At 52.2% G+C, this 15037-nt stretch overlaps 1 protein-coding gene and 2 long non-coding RNA genes across 6 annotated transcripts in view; 2 read left to right on the top strand and 1 right to left on the bottom strand.

The window, feature by feature from the left end:
- The window catches only part of LOC118652959 (translation initiation factor IF-2-like), a 33162-nt gene extending 21520 nt beyond the window's left edge, over positions 1-11642 (bottom strand). For 2 of the 4 annotated variants that reach the window (XM_036303284.1, XM_036303287.1), the window contains exon 1: positions 10577-11642. In XM_036303284.1, the coding sequence (XP_036159177.1) occupies positions 10704-11609 (906 nt within the window). In that variant the 5' untranslated portion in view covers positions 11610-11642 and the 3' untranslated portion in view covers positions 10577-10703. Of the gene's footprint in view, positions 1-1310; positions 1353-8753; positions 9797-10576 lie in introns of those variants that run through there. The other 2 variants (XM_036303285.1, XM_036303286.1) reach the window with 2 other exon arrangements.
- LOC118652962 lies at positions 853-4249 on the top strand. The gene is made up of 3 exons (XR_004966734.1): positions 853-2594; positions 3019-4054; positions 4135-4249. It is a non-coding gene; the product is annotated as an uncharacterized LOC118652962 (long non-coding RNA).
- LOC118652961 lies at positions 11453-14348 on the top strand. The gene is made up of 2 exons (XR_004966733.1): positions 11453-11586; positions 12776-14348. It is a non-coding gene; the product is annotated as an uncharacterized LOC118652961 (long non-coding RNA).
- Positions 14349-15037: the final 689 nt, after the last annotated feature.

Genomic DNA, 15037 nt, shown 5'->3' on the forward strand with positions numbered 1-15037 from the left:
TCTAGTTGGTTCCCCAATATAACATCGAGGGTCTCATTAGTTTTCTTGTAGATTGCATTAAGTTTATCGGCGGCTTCTAAACAGTTCTTGAGAGACCTTAAAAGTGTGGTTCTGAACTCTATATCTTCCATTGACAATTTTGTCCTGTTTCTTTGTCTCCGCATTTTGTTATGCTTCCTTGGTGCACACCCTCGTGGTCTTTGTTGGCAGTCTTATAGTTAAACCTTGTTGTAGCTAATACCAGGGAGGGTTTGACCTCAGGGCCAAGTGGCTATGAGAATCAGCTGTGTCAGCAGTGAGAGAACTTCTGTCCTCTAGGGAGGTGCTAATCTAGCCTTTGCCTGAGGCTATCCGGCAAATGCCTCTGTGCAGGGCTTGGGCGGGGCGGGTCGCACAGGATCAACAGGGTGGGCCGGAGAGAGCAGTTATGGCAGCTCTCAGTCCTGTCCCCAGGGGCTCTGCCTCTCTGAGTCCCAGCACCCGCTGCAAAGCTCGGAGAGAAAGCTGCACTCGCTCTGACCGAAGCCAGACAGTCCCGCTTCTCCCGTTTGAGTCTGGGTCGCTAAAGACCCGCCCGGATCTGGAGCTCAGAGTCTGCGACTCCCTCCCGATTGAAAACGCCAACAGCGCCCTCCGCCGCCAGCCCGCTCCGTGCACTCCGCACCTCAGAATTTGACTTCAGCACTGCGCCTCCTCTGAGTGTCCGTATGCGTTTCTCTTTCCTCCTAGTTGTAGGGCTTCCACTCAGCCAGCGTTCCTGTGGTTCTGGGTGATGTCCCTTCCGTCTTTTAGTTTCACTTTTGAAGTAGTTGTTCAAAGCAGCAAACTCCAGCGTTAACCTATGCCGCCATCTTGGTTCTCCTCTCTGTATTTTCTTTTTAAAGAAGATATCAAGATAATAAGGATATCAAAGGACAAATATGACCCAGAATATCTTTGTTTCAACATGTACTTGGACAGAAAAACTGGAATGAGGATGGCCCTTACTTCACACCGAGGCCCCTGTGTGTGCCTCCTGTGTGCCCACAGCACAGAGGGCTCGCCAGTATCACACCAGCACTCTGGACCCAGTGGGTTCACTTGCCACCTGCAGGCCGTGAGGTCTCCAAGACCAGGATGGTCTCAGTTCTGTGCACCCATATCCCTCTCACACACAGCAAACATTAATCATTGTAGCTGGATGATACCTGGCCCTGTGGGCAGCCAGGCAGCCTTCCCACTTGTGTTCTGGGGCTTACACAAAGATAAACCTGTGCTGGTCAGCTTGCCCCGCTCCAGCTAATCTGAACTCAGGGATGGATGACACAGACCTGTTGTTCCCATAGAGCTTCAAATCCAGCCTAGGACAGAATCTGGAGGTAGAAACAAACAGAAACCACTGTGATAGGTGTTACCAGGAAGTGGCCGAAGCTCTCACAGACTCCCGCAGCATGTAAACTCATGTTTCCATGGGCCTCCTTCCCCACATGCTGGTTATGTGGCCTCCCTGAGTTATAGGAGGCCTGTTGCACACTCTATAAGGATGTGTTCTTTCCATCCTTATTTTAATTTGTAACCAGACATGAAAAGGCTGGTTCCCAGGACTTAAAATATCTTCAAAATACAAATTGGCTCCAAAATACAAAGAGAGCATTGTAAACTATAAATAAGTGTTTTATCCACAGAACACAGCACTAGCTGAGATGAAGTTCAGTGCACCTTGCCCACTTTTGTGATGTCTGTAATGAGCAGGCGTTGAAATGCCTCTTAAAAATCAAAGCGTGTTAATGCTCACAGACCACACGAGAACCAGCACTGCAACCCTCACTTAACAGATGGGGAAACTAAATAAGAGGGGTTATGGAACTTGGACAACATGACAGTCAAGAAGTGGCTGATCTAGGACTTGAACCGAAGCAGTCTGGCTCACTGTCCCCACAGCCCTGTGCCATCTGACATCCATTATCTATGGGTGCTGATCCAGGCTCACTGCCCCCACAGCACTGTGCCATCTGACACCCATTATCTATGGGTGCTGATCCAGGCTCAGGCTGCCGGGTGTAGGGAGAGCAGAGGACGCGATGTATAAGCCCAGCCTCTTGCTTGCTGGGAGCTGGGATTTGTGTAGGACTCTTTAGTGAGGTGGCAACATTGAGACTTTATAAAGTTTACTTTTCCCACTTTCTAAAGTTCATGCATGACCTGTCCAGTCATTCAGGCTGCCGAGCAAAGGAGCATGGATTCTGGGGCTGCTGGGTACAGCTCCATGTCTGTTTGTCTGGTGGTTACAGTGCCATTCAAGTTCCTGCTTTCTTACCGACCTTCTGTCTGGATGTTGCACCCATTAGTGACAGCGGGTGTTGAACTTTCAACTGTTATTGCAGAACTGTCTATTCTCCCTCGATTCTGTCCACGTCTTCTTCATGTCACTGACAGTGTTGGCTCAGATCTGCAAGCCTCTGACTGTGCCGAGTCGTGACAACTGCTTGGGACAGTCCCTGCTCATTCCCCAGGTCTCCGTGGACGGATGAGGCGTGGAGCTGCCTTCTCCACCATTCCAAACCTGGGTCTCCCAAGGACCTTCTGACACAGAGGTCACCGGACTGGAAGGGAAAGTAAGTCTGTTTCCTCCCGGGGACATTTATAGGTGTGGGCGTCAAAGCTTCCTCGGGGGTCAGAGCTCCATGAAGGGCAGGTTGACGAGCAGTCACCCTCACAGCAATCCCACACTGACGCCCCTCCTGCTCTGGTCCCACGTTAGAAATCACTAAGTAGGAGCTTTGGCGCAGGTGGCCTCATTTATTTCCTAACTTGCTTTCAAAAACCTTCCTCCCCAACTTCTAGTTAATGTATTTTCTTTGAGAAAGTTTAGAAAATATGAAAAAGCACAGCAATAAAACGATCTGCGATCCCATTTCCTGAGGTAACTGCTGTTAGCATGCTGACATCTCCCACACTCAGAACAATGCCCAGTTCTGGTGAGTGTCTGGTGGGTGGCAGGATCACCTGGCATCCACTCAGCTCGCACTGTTATTCCAGATGGCGCCTATGGCATCGGCACGCCCTCGACTGGAAGCCTGTTCAATCGCTTCATGAGAGCAGATGGGCCCTGTGCTGACTCACCTCCAGTCTCCACCCGCTGAGACTGTCCCTCCACCTTCCAATAAAACAAAAGCTGGTTGTTTGCTCTGCTGATGAGCATGAAGATATTTTAAGGTTGTGGGTTCCGCCATCTTTGTCATCTATGTCTGCCTGTCAATTAAGTGACCTTGGCCCCATTGAGTTGTTTTTAATCCTTAGAAAGCAGTGGAATGTCTCCTTTATTTTAAAATGAAATCTCCTATGAACCCTGCAACATGAAATAAAGGAGACCGAGCTCCACTGCGGAGGTCCCTGCGTGCGTGAGCAGCAGGTGGAGAGGCCGTTCATTCACAGCCTATCCCGTGTGGCCCTCCCCGCACCCAGGCGGATGCACGCCCTCGGGCTCCGGGCCAGGCTGCTGGCCACACACCACTGTGCTGTGGTGGAGACCGGTCCTGCTGAGGCTGGAGGACACGGCCTCTGTGTCTCCCGGGGCTCCTCAGCGCCCGCACTCTGAGACTGCTTCCTGGGATTAAAGACGAGCCATCCACGGGGGCGCGGCTCGTGCGTGTCCCTCACCAGTACCTGAAGGAGCCTGACAGGGAGGGACCATTTCACTACTCTGCCAGGAAGAGATCATCAAGTACTTTGTGAACAGGACTGTGTTGGTGGTCGCTGAAAACATCCATATCTCAGGCCACCCCAGCATCCTTAGGCCCCTCCGTCCGTTTCCTCCTCCATCATTACTGCTTCCAGCCCCCGTGACAGTTCTCTTTAGAGCTGGGCAGTTGTCACCAATGCTATTGGTGCAACAAAATATAACTGAATAAATCCTGAATTTCTTCCCTGTTCAAGGTACTGCGGGAGGGACTGTGGAGGCTGCGAAGATGGTAAAGAAGATAGTCCCCCCCGTAAAGAACACTTATTATTCTGACAGGGGAGACAATTCACGTAAATTTGTGCTGCAAAGCAAGTCAATGCACCAGAATGTATGGTAAGAAAATTTCAGTATTTTTTAGCAGAACGTAGAGAAATTTTGAAAAATGACCCATCCAATTACAGCATCATCAACAGGAGGTGCTACAGAATGAGAAGGCGAAGGAATAGCCCCTCACTGCCTTGGCCTTCAGGACATAACCCTGCCCAAGAAGAAAGCAGCCCATAACAGGTTGGTGACAGGGGAATGTGCGTTTTTGCAATTGGCATGTTAGATGTACTGAGAACGGAGGCTGGGTGTGAACTGCAGCGGGGAGACGTTAGGAAGGCGCGTTTAGACGGACAAGGGATGGATAGGGCTCGGACATAATTTAGTGAGAACAAAAAGCACCACAGCCCACAGGCCAGAGGAGGAGTGCGTCCACTGGAAGACAGAGACCGAAATCTGGCTAAGGAGGGGCGCTCTGGGCCTCAGGGGCTGAGTGGCTGAGCAGAGTTGTCTGGGCACTGGGGCGGGGTGCTGAGCAGGGGTGCTCTGGGCATGGGGAGAGAGGGGGCTGGGTGGTTGAGGGGGGTGTTCTGGGCTTGGGGGAGATGGGGCTGGGTGGCTGAGAGGGTTGCTCTGGGCATGGGGGGGCAGTAGGAGGATGAGCAGGGGCACTGCTGGGCACTGGGGTGCTGAATGTCTGAGCAGAGATGCTGCTGGGCACTGGGCTGAGTGGGCCGAGCGATGGGAGCTGTGAGAGGCCAAGACGAAGACAGAAGAGAAGCTGCGCCAAAAGCACTGGTTACAACTGCCCAGCTCTCAGAGAACTGTCACGGGGACGTGAAGCAGTAATGATGGAGGCGGAAACGGACGGAGGGGCCTAAGGATGCTGGGGTGGCCTGAGATATGGACTATGAGTAGGTAGCCCGGAGACCCGTCAGCCTGGACAGACTCAGAGGTGCCAGGAGAGTGAGCCTCGGGACAGGGCTGACGCTGATCGTGCCCCCGAAGCCCGTCCAGTCCTCTGCTGAGGCTAATGGTGAGCTCTGGGTGCGACTGAGGACAGCTGACCCTGTGAGTTGAGGGGCACTGTCCCACAGAAGGGAAAAATGAACTCTCTGAGGGTGCTGGGGTCTAGAGAGATCAGTTTTTAAGCTTCCTTTCCTCACAGCCATCAGAAGTAGAAAAGAAGAGTCCTCATAAGAGAAAGACCAGAGTCACTGTTCCTAAAGAACGAGCCACACGTTTTCTCCGGCCACTCTACGTCTAGAAGGGGAGTGACTAAGACAGACTGGCCACTGCAGGCAGAGCTAGAGACTGTCAAGGGCCAATCCCTACCTTCTGCTGGCTTCTGTCCGAGGCCCCAGGGCCTCAGTGTCCAGCCAGGGCCATCCTGTCCTTGTTCCTAAACCTGGGGTGAGGAAATGCTCCCCTTACCCCACTGCCTGTGCAGTACTAAAAGCAGACCCCAGAGCTGCCTCCACTGTGGGCTCTTCCCACTGGTTCCAGCCTGTGTATGTGGTGGATGGACTCGGGGAGGACTGGTGGACGGACGCCACAGGGGAGGAGAGGTTAACCCCTGTATGTTCCTGGATGGACTGACATAGACAAGGGAACCCGTTGTTCAGCAGAAATAAACCACTTCCTTGCAAAAACTCTGGGGTACCCACCAATATTTCATTCCCGGTACCAACCCCAATCCACAGGGCAAAAGGAACCAGAAGTCTAGGAATCAAAAGGCTTTATGGAAACTGTATCAGAAACTGGACTTGCCGGCCAGAGCACTCCCAATGTCCTTATAGAAACCTCTGGGTAGAAGACACGGATCACCCCTTTGGATGAGTGTTGGGTTGCCCTATGCCTACTGGCTTCTCTAAACCTCCCATTCTCGGCTTCAGTGAACAGGACAGGGACTTGATTTCATGTCTGACCAGCGACATGCAGGAACTAACTAGTGTGCCTGGAGGGCATCATCAAGAGGTGAAAGGGCGTGGCCTCCACTGACCTTAAGCCTTGCCATCCCTTTTGACTTGGAGATGGGACGGACATCACGGTTTTGAAAAGAAAGCACATGCTGTCGCGTTGCTGAGAAGGCCCTTATGAGATGCTCACCACCTACTGCCATCAAAATGAAGAAAAAATTACTTTGGATTCACACAAGCCACACTAGGTTGGTGTGCCCATCACTGCCAGGATAATTAGAAGACCATCAAAAGGTGACCTTGAAGTCAGGACTCCTGGACCAATTCCCAGGCCCCAGAGGCAGACACAAGCATGAAACAGACAGCTCTTCCCAAGATCACAGATCAAGAAACTTCACTCCCAGCTACTTTCTCCCCAATTGGGTCTCAGCACTTCTAGAGGGAAATAAAACAGAGGGGGTTCTTTCTTTTAACCAAGCCTCCACTTCCTTCAGCCATTTATTAAAAGGCGGACAGGAGAGAACCACAGGAAGGCTGGCTGAGTGGAAATTCTTCAACTAGAAGGAAAAGAGAAAAGCACTGAGACTCAGAGGAGGTGCGGTGTGGAAGTAAAGTGCAGAGGTAGGGAGGCGCACACTGAAAGGGCTGGCAACTGAGGACACGGTTATCTTTTTCAATCGGGAGGGAGTCTCAAGCTCCCAACTGCTCTGAACTCAAGTTCCGGGTGAGTCTCTGGGGACCCAGACTCATATGGGGAGAAACTGGACTGTCTGGCATAGGGTAGAACTCGAGGGTGGCTTTCTCTCAGAGGTGCTTGCAGCAATTACAGGGACACTGAGACTCGGGGCCACTTAGGGTAGGACTGAGGAGCAGCCATAGCTGCTTGCTCCACCCTGTTGATCCCGAGGCCCCGCCCCACCCAAGCTGTGCACAGAGGCTTTTGCATATGAAAGGCCTGGCCCTTTGCAACCTGAAAATTACCTAACAAACTGCAGCTGAATCAGAGAGACCCAGAACTTCCAAAAGAAGGTCCAAGGCTCTACAGCAGCTTGCATTGCTTCACAGCTGGGCCTCATCTGGGCACCTCCAAACCCCACACAAAGAAGAGGAATCTCTCCATAGCTCCAGCTTGGTAGCCTCAGGCAGAGGCTAAATTAGCACCTCCTTAGAGATCCAAGAACCAGTGTACCCAGTGGTCAGAGTGGGACCATCCAGATTACAACTCCTCAGATCCATAAGGGACACACTCAGGGGGCAGACTCAATGAGCACTAAAGCCCCACTGAAGCAAGTCTTGCCCCAGAAGGGTGTCCCCAGCTAAGAAGTTCTCCCACTGCAGACACAGCTGATTCTCACAGCCAATTGGCCTGGAGGTCAATTCCTCCCAGTGATACCTACAACAATCAAGACTTAACTACAACAAGGCTGTGCACAAAGCCCACAAAGGGGTGCACCAAGAGTGTCCACCTCAGGTAACTGGGAGGCTGAGCCACTGGGCCCTAGAGGACACTCAGCACAGAAAACCACTTTATCAACACAGGGAAGCATAAAAAATGCGGAGACAAAGAAACAAGTCACAAATGACAGAAATGGAGGAAAGCAAACTACTGGATATAGAGTTCAAAACTACACTTTTAAGGTTTCAAGAATTTTCTAGAAACCGCCAATAAATTTAGTGAGACCCTCAAGAAATCTAGTGAGACTGCCGATAAATTTAGTGAGACCCTCAAGAAATCTAGTGAGACCCTCAAGGTTATGAAAAAGGACCAACTAGGAATTAAGCACACACTAACTGAAATAAAGGATATTATGCAGAGTTCCAACAGCAGAGTAGAGGATTGCAAGAATCAAGTCAAAGATTTGAAATATGAAGAAGCAAAAATCACCCAACCGGAAAAACAAAAAAAGAATCCAAAAATATGAAGATAGTGTAAGGAGCCTCTGGGACAACATCAAGTGTACCAGCATCTGAATTATGGGGGTGCCAGAAGAAGAGAGAGAGCAAGACATTGAAAACCTATTTGAAGAAATCATGACAGAAAACTTCCCCTACCTGGTGAAAGAAACAGACTTACAAGTCCAGGAAGCGCAGAGAACCCCAAACAAAAGGAATCCAAAGAGGACCACACCAAGACACATCATCATTAAAATGGCAAGAGCAAAAGACAAAGAGAGAATCTTAAAAGCAGCAAGAGAAAGAAAGTCAGTTACCTACAAGGAATACCCATACGACTGTCAGCTGATTTCTCAACAGAAATCATGCAGGCCAGAAGGGAGTGGCAAGAAATATTCAAAGCGATGAATAGCAAGAACCTACAACCAAGATTACTTTACCCAGCAAAGCTATCCTTCAGAATTGAAGGTCAGATAACGAGCTTCACAGATAAGAAAACGCTAAAGGAGTTCATCACCACCAAACCAGTATTATATGAAATGCTGAAAGGTATCCTTTAAGAAGAGGAAGAAGAAGAAAAAGGTAAAGATACAAATTATGAACAACAAATACACATCTATCAACAAGTGAATCTAAAAATCAAGTGAATAAAGAATCTGATGAACAGAATAAACCGGTGAATATAATATTATCAGGGGCATAGAAAGGGAGTGGACTGACTATTCTCAGGGGGGAAAGGGGGATGGGGGGTGTGGGAAGAGACTGGACAAAAATTGTACACCTATGGATGAGGACAGTGGGTGGCGGGGGTAAGGGCAGAGGGTGGGGTGGGAACCGGGTGGAGGGGAGCTATGGGGGGAAAAAAGAGGAACAACTGTAATAATCTGAACAATAAGATTTAATTAAAAATAAATAAATAAATAAATAAATAAATAAAAATAAAATAAAAGGTGGACAGGAGCTTGCTTGCCTCAATCTATCCTATTTTCCATCTGGTTCTCCAACATGACTCTTCCTCAAACCATGTCTCACTCTTATGAAGTTAAACTCGTACTGGTTTCTCAACAGGTCAAGCACAGACACCCCCTGTACCAGCTTTCCAAACCCTGGCCACATTAACGAATCAACCCGAGAGCTGGCTATGTTGACATTTAGACCACTGGCAGGAGCAAAAAAACTAATTCGTGTTCCTGCCAATGGGAGGACCTGGAGAACCAACTCTAGAAAATGGATGAATGACAATGTATGGCATCCATGACCAAGAAAACAATGTCACTCTTCTCCTTTTGGTGAGTCAGCTGGACACACACACATGCACACACACGCAGAAATCCCTTTAGAAGCTCAAGGACTGTCTCTGCTCAGGCAGACACTCAGAAGGGCATTTCCCCTTTGCAGTGAAAGCTGGCACAGTGCTAGGCCTTGTCTGGGTCGTGTACCAAGGCAACATTGCAACCTCCCTGTGGTGTGATTCCACAGGCGGCATCCTCAAGCCTCTCACGAAGGTCACGAACTGTCTTGGTGCGGGCTCTTACGGTACGGACACTTGCCAGATGTTACGTGTGGCTCACCAGCTCGCTTGTGCAACCTTGGGTAGCTCAGTGGCTCCCCGGATTAGCTGCCAAAGACCAAACATTATCTGTGGGTAGACCAACAATCCGGTAACAAATCCAAGCCTTGTAGCTGCCAAGGCCTACCTCCTGTGCCACTATTCCACAGCCTGCTCTGCTTCTCCAGACTGACAGGAACACACAGGGATGGAGAGGTGCAGACGCCGGCAGGACAGGTGACAAGGTGCCCCAACCCCGCCCCAGTGGTCACACGTTCCTGTCCGATCTCAGCCATGAACAACACTGGCCTTTTCACCTCATGTGGTGACCAGGGATAGGAAGGCTCCCGCCCAGATGGTTAGGATGATGTGGACTCGGACTCCTGACGCCCTCGGTCACCAGGCCCTCCGCCTTCGATGCCAGCCAAATTACAACCTGGGCTCCCCTGCCTGAAAGTAGAGCCACGTGAACACGCCAGATGAGCTGTCCTAGGAAACCGCTTGGGCCTCAGCGCTCCTGAGAAGTCGCGGGTGCACTGAGGGCTCCCTGACCTTCATGAGGGGCCTCCCTGGCCCAGGGGGAACAAGGGACGAGGAATGGCGACGAGACATCTGTTCAGGCAAACCCTTCTCTCTTCCCACCATCTACCACCAGCGCCCAAAGCCCTGGGTTCACTCCCCGTGTTTGGTGTAGACGCAGTGGTTCTCAACCTTCTGGCCCTTTAAATACAGCTCCTCATGTTGTGACCCAACCATAAAATTATTTTCGTTGCTACTTCATAACTGTCATGTTGCTACTGTGATGAATCGTCATGTAAATATCTGATATGCAGGATGGTCTTAGGAGACCCCTGTGAAAGGGTCCTTCGGCCGCCAAAGGGGTCGCGACCCACAGGTTGAGAACCGCTGGTAGAGCTTTCTGCCCCGGCCCCGTCCTCTCCTGAGGGTCCCGGGACCTGAGAGATGAGTAAACGCGCATGCTCCGCTGTGGACCTGTCCCCTGTCGCCGTCACCCTGAGACCCAAACGGAGCAAGAGGGGCGGCGGAGGGGTTGCTGCCTGCAGTGGGCAGTCGCTCCCTTCCCGGGTGCGCTCCATCCTGCCGGGTCCCTGCGCAAACCCGGGTCCCTGCGCAAACCCGGGTCCCTCTCGAGTTCACGCCGCGGGGTGCGTGCCCCTCCGTCCTCTGCCCCCGAGGGGCTCGCGCCGGTCATTAGGATTCGCAACTCACTCGCAAACCACACGACAAGCCAGCGCGGCCCGCGGGGAGGCCCGGAGCGCACGCGCCCTCCGCTGCTGCACCAGGATCCCAAGGGAACGCCGGTGGGACCGTCGCCGCTGGGAACCGGCCGTGACAACTACTTCCGGTCCGGTCGAGGCACTTCTTCCAGGGAAACCGGAATGGCCAGCTTCCAGCCTGGAGGCCACAGGCGGCGGGGCGGGCCCGCAGGTGCGGCTGGTGGGCGGCGGCCACCCCGCCCTGCGCGCTGCCTGCCGGCAGTCACAGACGCAGCCGGCCGCGGGCGGGGCCTGAGCGTGGGGGCAGGGCCACTTCCGGGGCGGGGCGCCGCGCATGCGTAGGCGGCGGCCAGGGTCCCTGGACGGGCCTGGGAAAGCGGAAGCGCGGAAGGCGGGTTCCGGTTGCGGGTGGAGGTGCCATGGAGGGTCGCGCGGCGGCGGGAGGCGGCCGGAACGGGCCCCGCGAGCGGCGAGGGCCGGGCGACGCGGCGGCGCTGCAGCAGAACCACCAGGGGCGGCCCCCGGCGGCGGCGGAGCGGCTGCCCAGGCACTCGTACTGGCTGGACCTCTGGCTGTTCGTGCTGGTGGACCTGGTGCTGTTCCTGGTCGTGTACCTGTGGCCGTGGTGAGCGCGGGGAAAGGGGTGCGGGCATCTGGGCCGCGTGTCTGTGGGATGTTCTGCCAGGAAGCCGCGGGGTGCGCGCTCCTCGCCCCGAAGGCCGGGGGTGACTTCGCTCCTCCGAGCTCGAGGCATTCGCGCGGGGACCCGAGCGGCCAGTCCTGCGCGTGCAGCGGCCGGAGGGCCGAGCTTCCCCTGCAGGCGGGGTGTCTGCGTGGCCCTCAGGCCCCGAACTGCTCGGCAGCCGGACCCGGAGCCCGCCGCACCGGGGTCTCGGGCCCCAGAGCTGCCATTTCGTCAATGTCAGCTTTCCACCCGGGACCCGCCGGACCCCTCTGCACACACCCCCATCCCGGACACCCGTGGGCAGTTCCCAGAGCTCGGTGGGTTCCGCCTGCAAGTCCATTTTCCCAACCGCGCCCTCGGAAGACAGTCCAGGCAGCGGGGAGGGAAGGAAGGGGAAGGAGAGGGGAGGGCAGGGGAGGAGAGGGACGCTAGGCTGACACGGGGTGGGGGCGGGGGGAGGGTAGGTGGAGCGGAGGAGCAGGGAGCAGAGGAGGCGCCTATGGAAGAAGGGATCCACCTATATGAGAGAAAGGATCCACCTATGGGAGAAGGGATCCACCTATATGGGAGAAGGGATCCACCTATGGGAGAAGGGACCCACCTATGGGAGAAGGGATCCACCTATGGGAGAAGGGATCCACCTATATGGGAGAAGGGATCCACCTATGGGAGAAGGGACCCACCTATATGGGAGAAGGGATCCACCTATGGGAGAAGGGATCCACGTATGGGAGAAGGGATCCACCTATGGGAGAAGGGACCCACCTATATGGGAGAAGGGACCCGCCTATGGGAGAAGGGACCCGCCTATGGGAGAAGGGACCCGCCTATGGGAGAAGGGATCCGCCTATGGGAGAAGGGACCCACCTATATGGGAGAAGGGACCCACCTGTGGGAGAAGGGACCCGCCTATGGGAGAAGAGACCCACCTGTGGGAGAAGGGACCCGCCTATGGGAGAAAGGATCCGCCTATGGGAGAAGGGATCCACCTATGGGAGAAGGGACCCAAGGCTCCTGGACTTCGGAGTTCTCTATGCACCGTGAGTTCACGGCCCTCGGTCCTCACGCTGGCAAGTGAGTGCTCTTGATGGCAGTTGCCCGAGTTCTGGCAAAGATTTGAGCCTAAGCTCATAGCCAGGCCCTCTGTCTCCGGTTTCTGGGCTCTGGCAGGTGGGCAGGGACAAGGGCGAGTGGGCGGACAGGAGACTTGGGTGTAAGATCCTCTGTGGGGCCATTTGTACAGGGAGCGTTTCCTCTCTTCTGCACCTCCCCCTTTTGGGTAGAGATGTACCTTAAGTATAGTCTTTTTTTTTTTTTTTTTTAATAACCTGAATTTTCAGCTCTGGGTAGAAACAGAAGCCTTTGATCAATGGTTCGGGCTATTTTCTGCTCTTGTCAATGTCATTCATCTGGAATAGGCAAGTCCCCGAGACAGTTTCAGAAGTGGGCACAAAATACTATGGGAAGAGAAAGGAAACGCTGTTGACGAATACTTGGTTTTTACAGATGGATTGCCTGGTATCTACATCCAGAAGTTGACTCCTGGACTGAATTCTGAACACGACTTACAGCTTCTTGAGCAAAGACAGGATTGTGCAACAGAAGAACTTCAGACTCTTAAGGGCCCTTCTCTCCTTTTCCACATTCCTTACTCTTTGGGGGACTGGATTAAATGGGCAGTGACCTCACCATTCATAGCTAAGTCCTTAAAACTAGACTCTTTGATTCATGTTTAAAAACTGTCTTCAAATAGCTGCTGGCTTTACAGGAGCTGAATTAAAATATTTGTACACAGAGGTTTTGTGTGCCCATTAAGAACGACAGCAATGACTTTCCCTTAACCTTTCAAGGGTTGACCAGGGTTTAGCATGATGTAATGTTATATATGGTGAATTATTAAGGTGAAGTATGTACAATTAAATTCCTAGAAAGCAAGGGGAGAATTTTAGAAAAGGAATTAAAAGCTACACAGAGAGTGCAGGTCTACAAGTTACTGGCTGTAAAAGTCCAGCTTAAGTTCTAGATGCGGTGGGCCTCTGTTTGGCTGCCAGGTTGACATGACCTTAGAGAAAGTAGTAATATCCAGTAGTGGAAAGCTAGGGGGCAGCTCCTCCTGCCCAGTGCTTCCCCTCTTCCTTTTAAGCTCCTGAACTCTCTAAAGGAGGACAGCGTGTTTCAATCCTATTATTTATTATTGTGGTTACATTAAGAATGGTTGTGGCCAAAACACATTTGTTTTTATAATTACTGTAACTTAACTATTCAGCAAAATCAGCATATTTATTCACCCAACGAATATTTGAGCACTTGTATGGGCCGGGTACAGCGGTGAACAAAACGGAAATCACTGCCTTCATGGGGCTCAGCACCTTGTTTTTTCTCTGAATAAACAAGAATTTACGTTGTAGGAGTGCGCAGCTGGCATCTGACGAGCAGAGCCGCACTCAGTAGCTACGATAGGCCCTTCAGACGCACAGGACAGACACTCCTTTACACACAATGTTCGGAACAGCCTCTTGTCGAAATTGGGGACATCGGACGGATGTGAATCGCCTACGTATTTTGGGGAGACGCCCCTTCTTTCAAATCAGGGCATGGATCTGGTGAACTCTGCGTCCTCTGCCTTTCAGAATTGCACTTGGGTTACAGTGGAATCTGGGACTGATTTGGGAGGACTTTATCTGTCAACTACAAGGTTAACAATGACGCCTCCAGGGTACCCTTGATCTCTCTGAAGAAAACCTTTCGGGCAAAGGTGGGAGCATCTAGAGCAGTGACGGCGATTTTTTTGGTTGATTTTTCTTTGTTAAATGGCATTTAAATATATAAAATAAATATCAAAAATATAAGTCTTTGTTTTACTACGGTTGCAAATATCAAAAAAATGTCTATATGTGACACAGCACCAGAGTTAAGTTAGGGTTTTTCAAAATGCTGACACGCCGAGCTCAAAAGGTTTGCCATCACTGATCTAGAGAAACACAGAACTGGGATTTCCTTTCGTATCCAAACATTGTAGGAACTGTTTCTGTGCTGCTGGCTGGTAATTTTGCCCAATAAATGTTTATTGTGCAGCTAACTTGGTCTGATGTGCACTTTAGGTTGTGACAGGATGACAGTTCTCATGTAGCTTACTCACTGCTGAGTCACGCACAGGCTTGCACTGCACACTACCTTTCCGAGGCTAAATCAGCCCACACACAGCGATGGCACATTCTGAGCATTTCTGCACGGGTGACACGGAGGCTCAGAGCTGGGCCTGGCTGTGATGGCACCCTGAGCATTTCTGCACGGGTGACACGGAGGCTCAGTGCGGGGCCTAGCTGTGAATGGCACCCTGACCATTTCTGCACGGGTGACACGGAGGCTCAGTGCGGGGCCTGGCGGTGAATGGCACCCGGAAGTGGTGGCAGGTGAGGCGGAACCTGTCCTCCAGGTGCTGAGTAAGAAATGGCACTACCACTGAGCTGCGGCCTCAAGCAGTGATGGCTCATGTGCCCAGACTGACGGCTTCTAAGCCTCCACCCTGGTAAATGGGACACCAAGGATGTTGGCACACTTGCTATGGCGAGAACAAAGACACCAAAAGAATAACAGCGATATGGCTTTAATCTGGTAAATTTCACAAGCTTGGAAGTAAAACGGCTGTTTTCACAACCATTTGAAATGAACTGGCTGATTAGCAGCCGTGCGGAAGGCTGTCAGCCTGAAAGTGTTAGGATGTGAAGTGCTGCCCATTCCCACCCCTAACTGCACGGACTCACTCGG

The sequence above is a fragment of the Myotis myotis genome, unplaced genomic scaffold, assembly GCF_014108235.1.
Source record: "Myotis myotis isolate mMyoMyo1 unplaced genomic scaffold, mMyoMyo1.p scaffold_m19_p_36, whole genome shotgun sequence".
Classification (NCBI taxonomy): Eukaryota; Metazoa; Chordata; class Mammalia; order Chiroptera; family Vespertilionidae; genus Myotis; species Myotis myotis.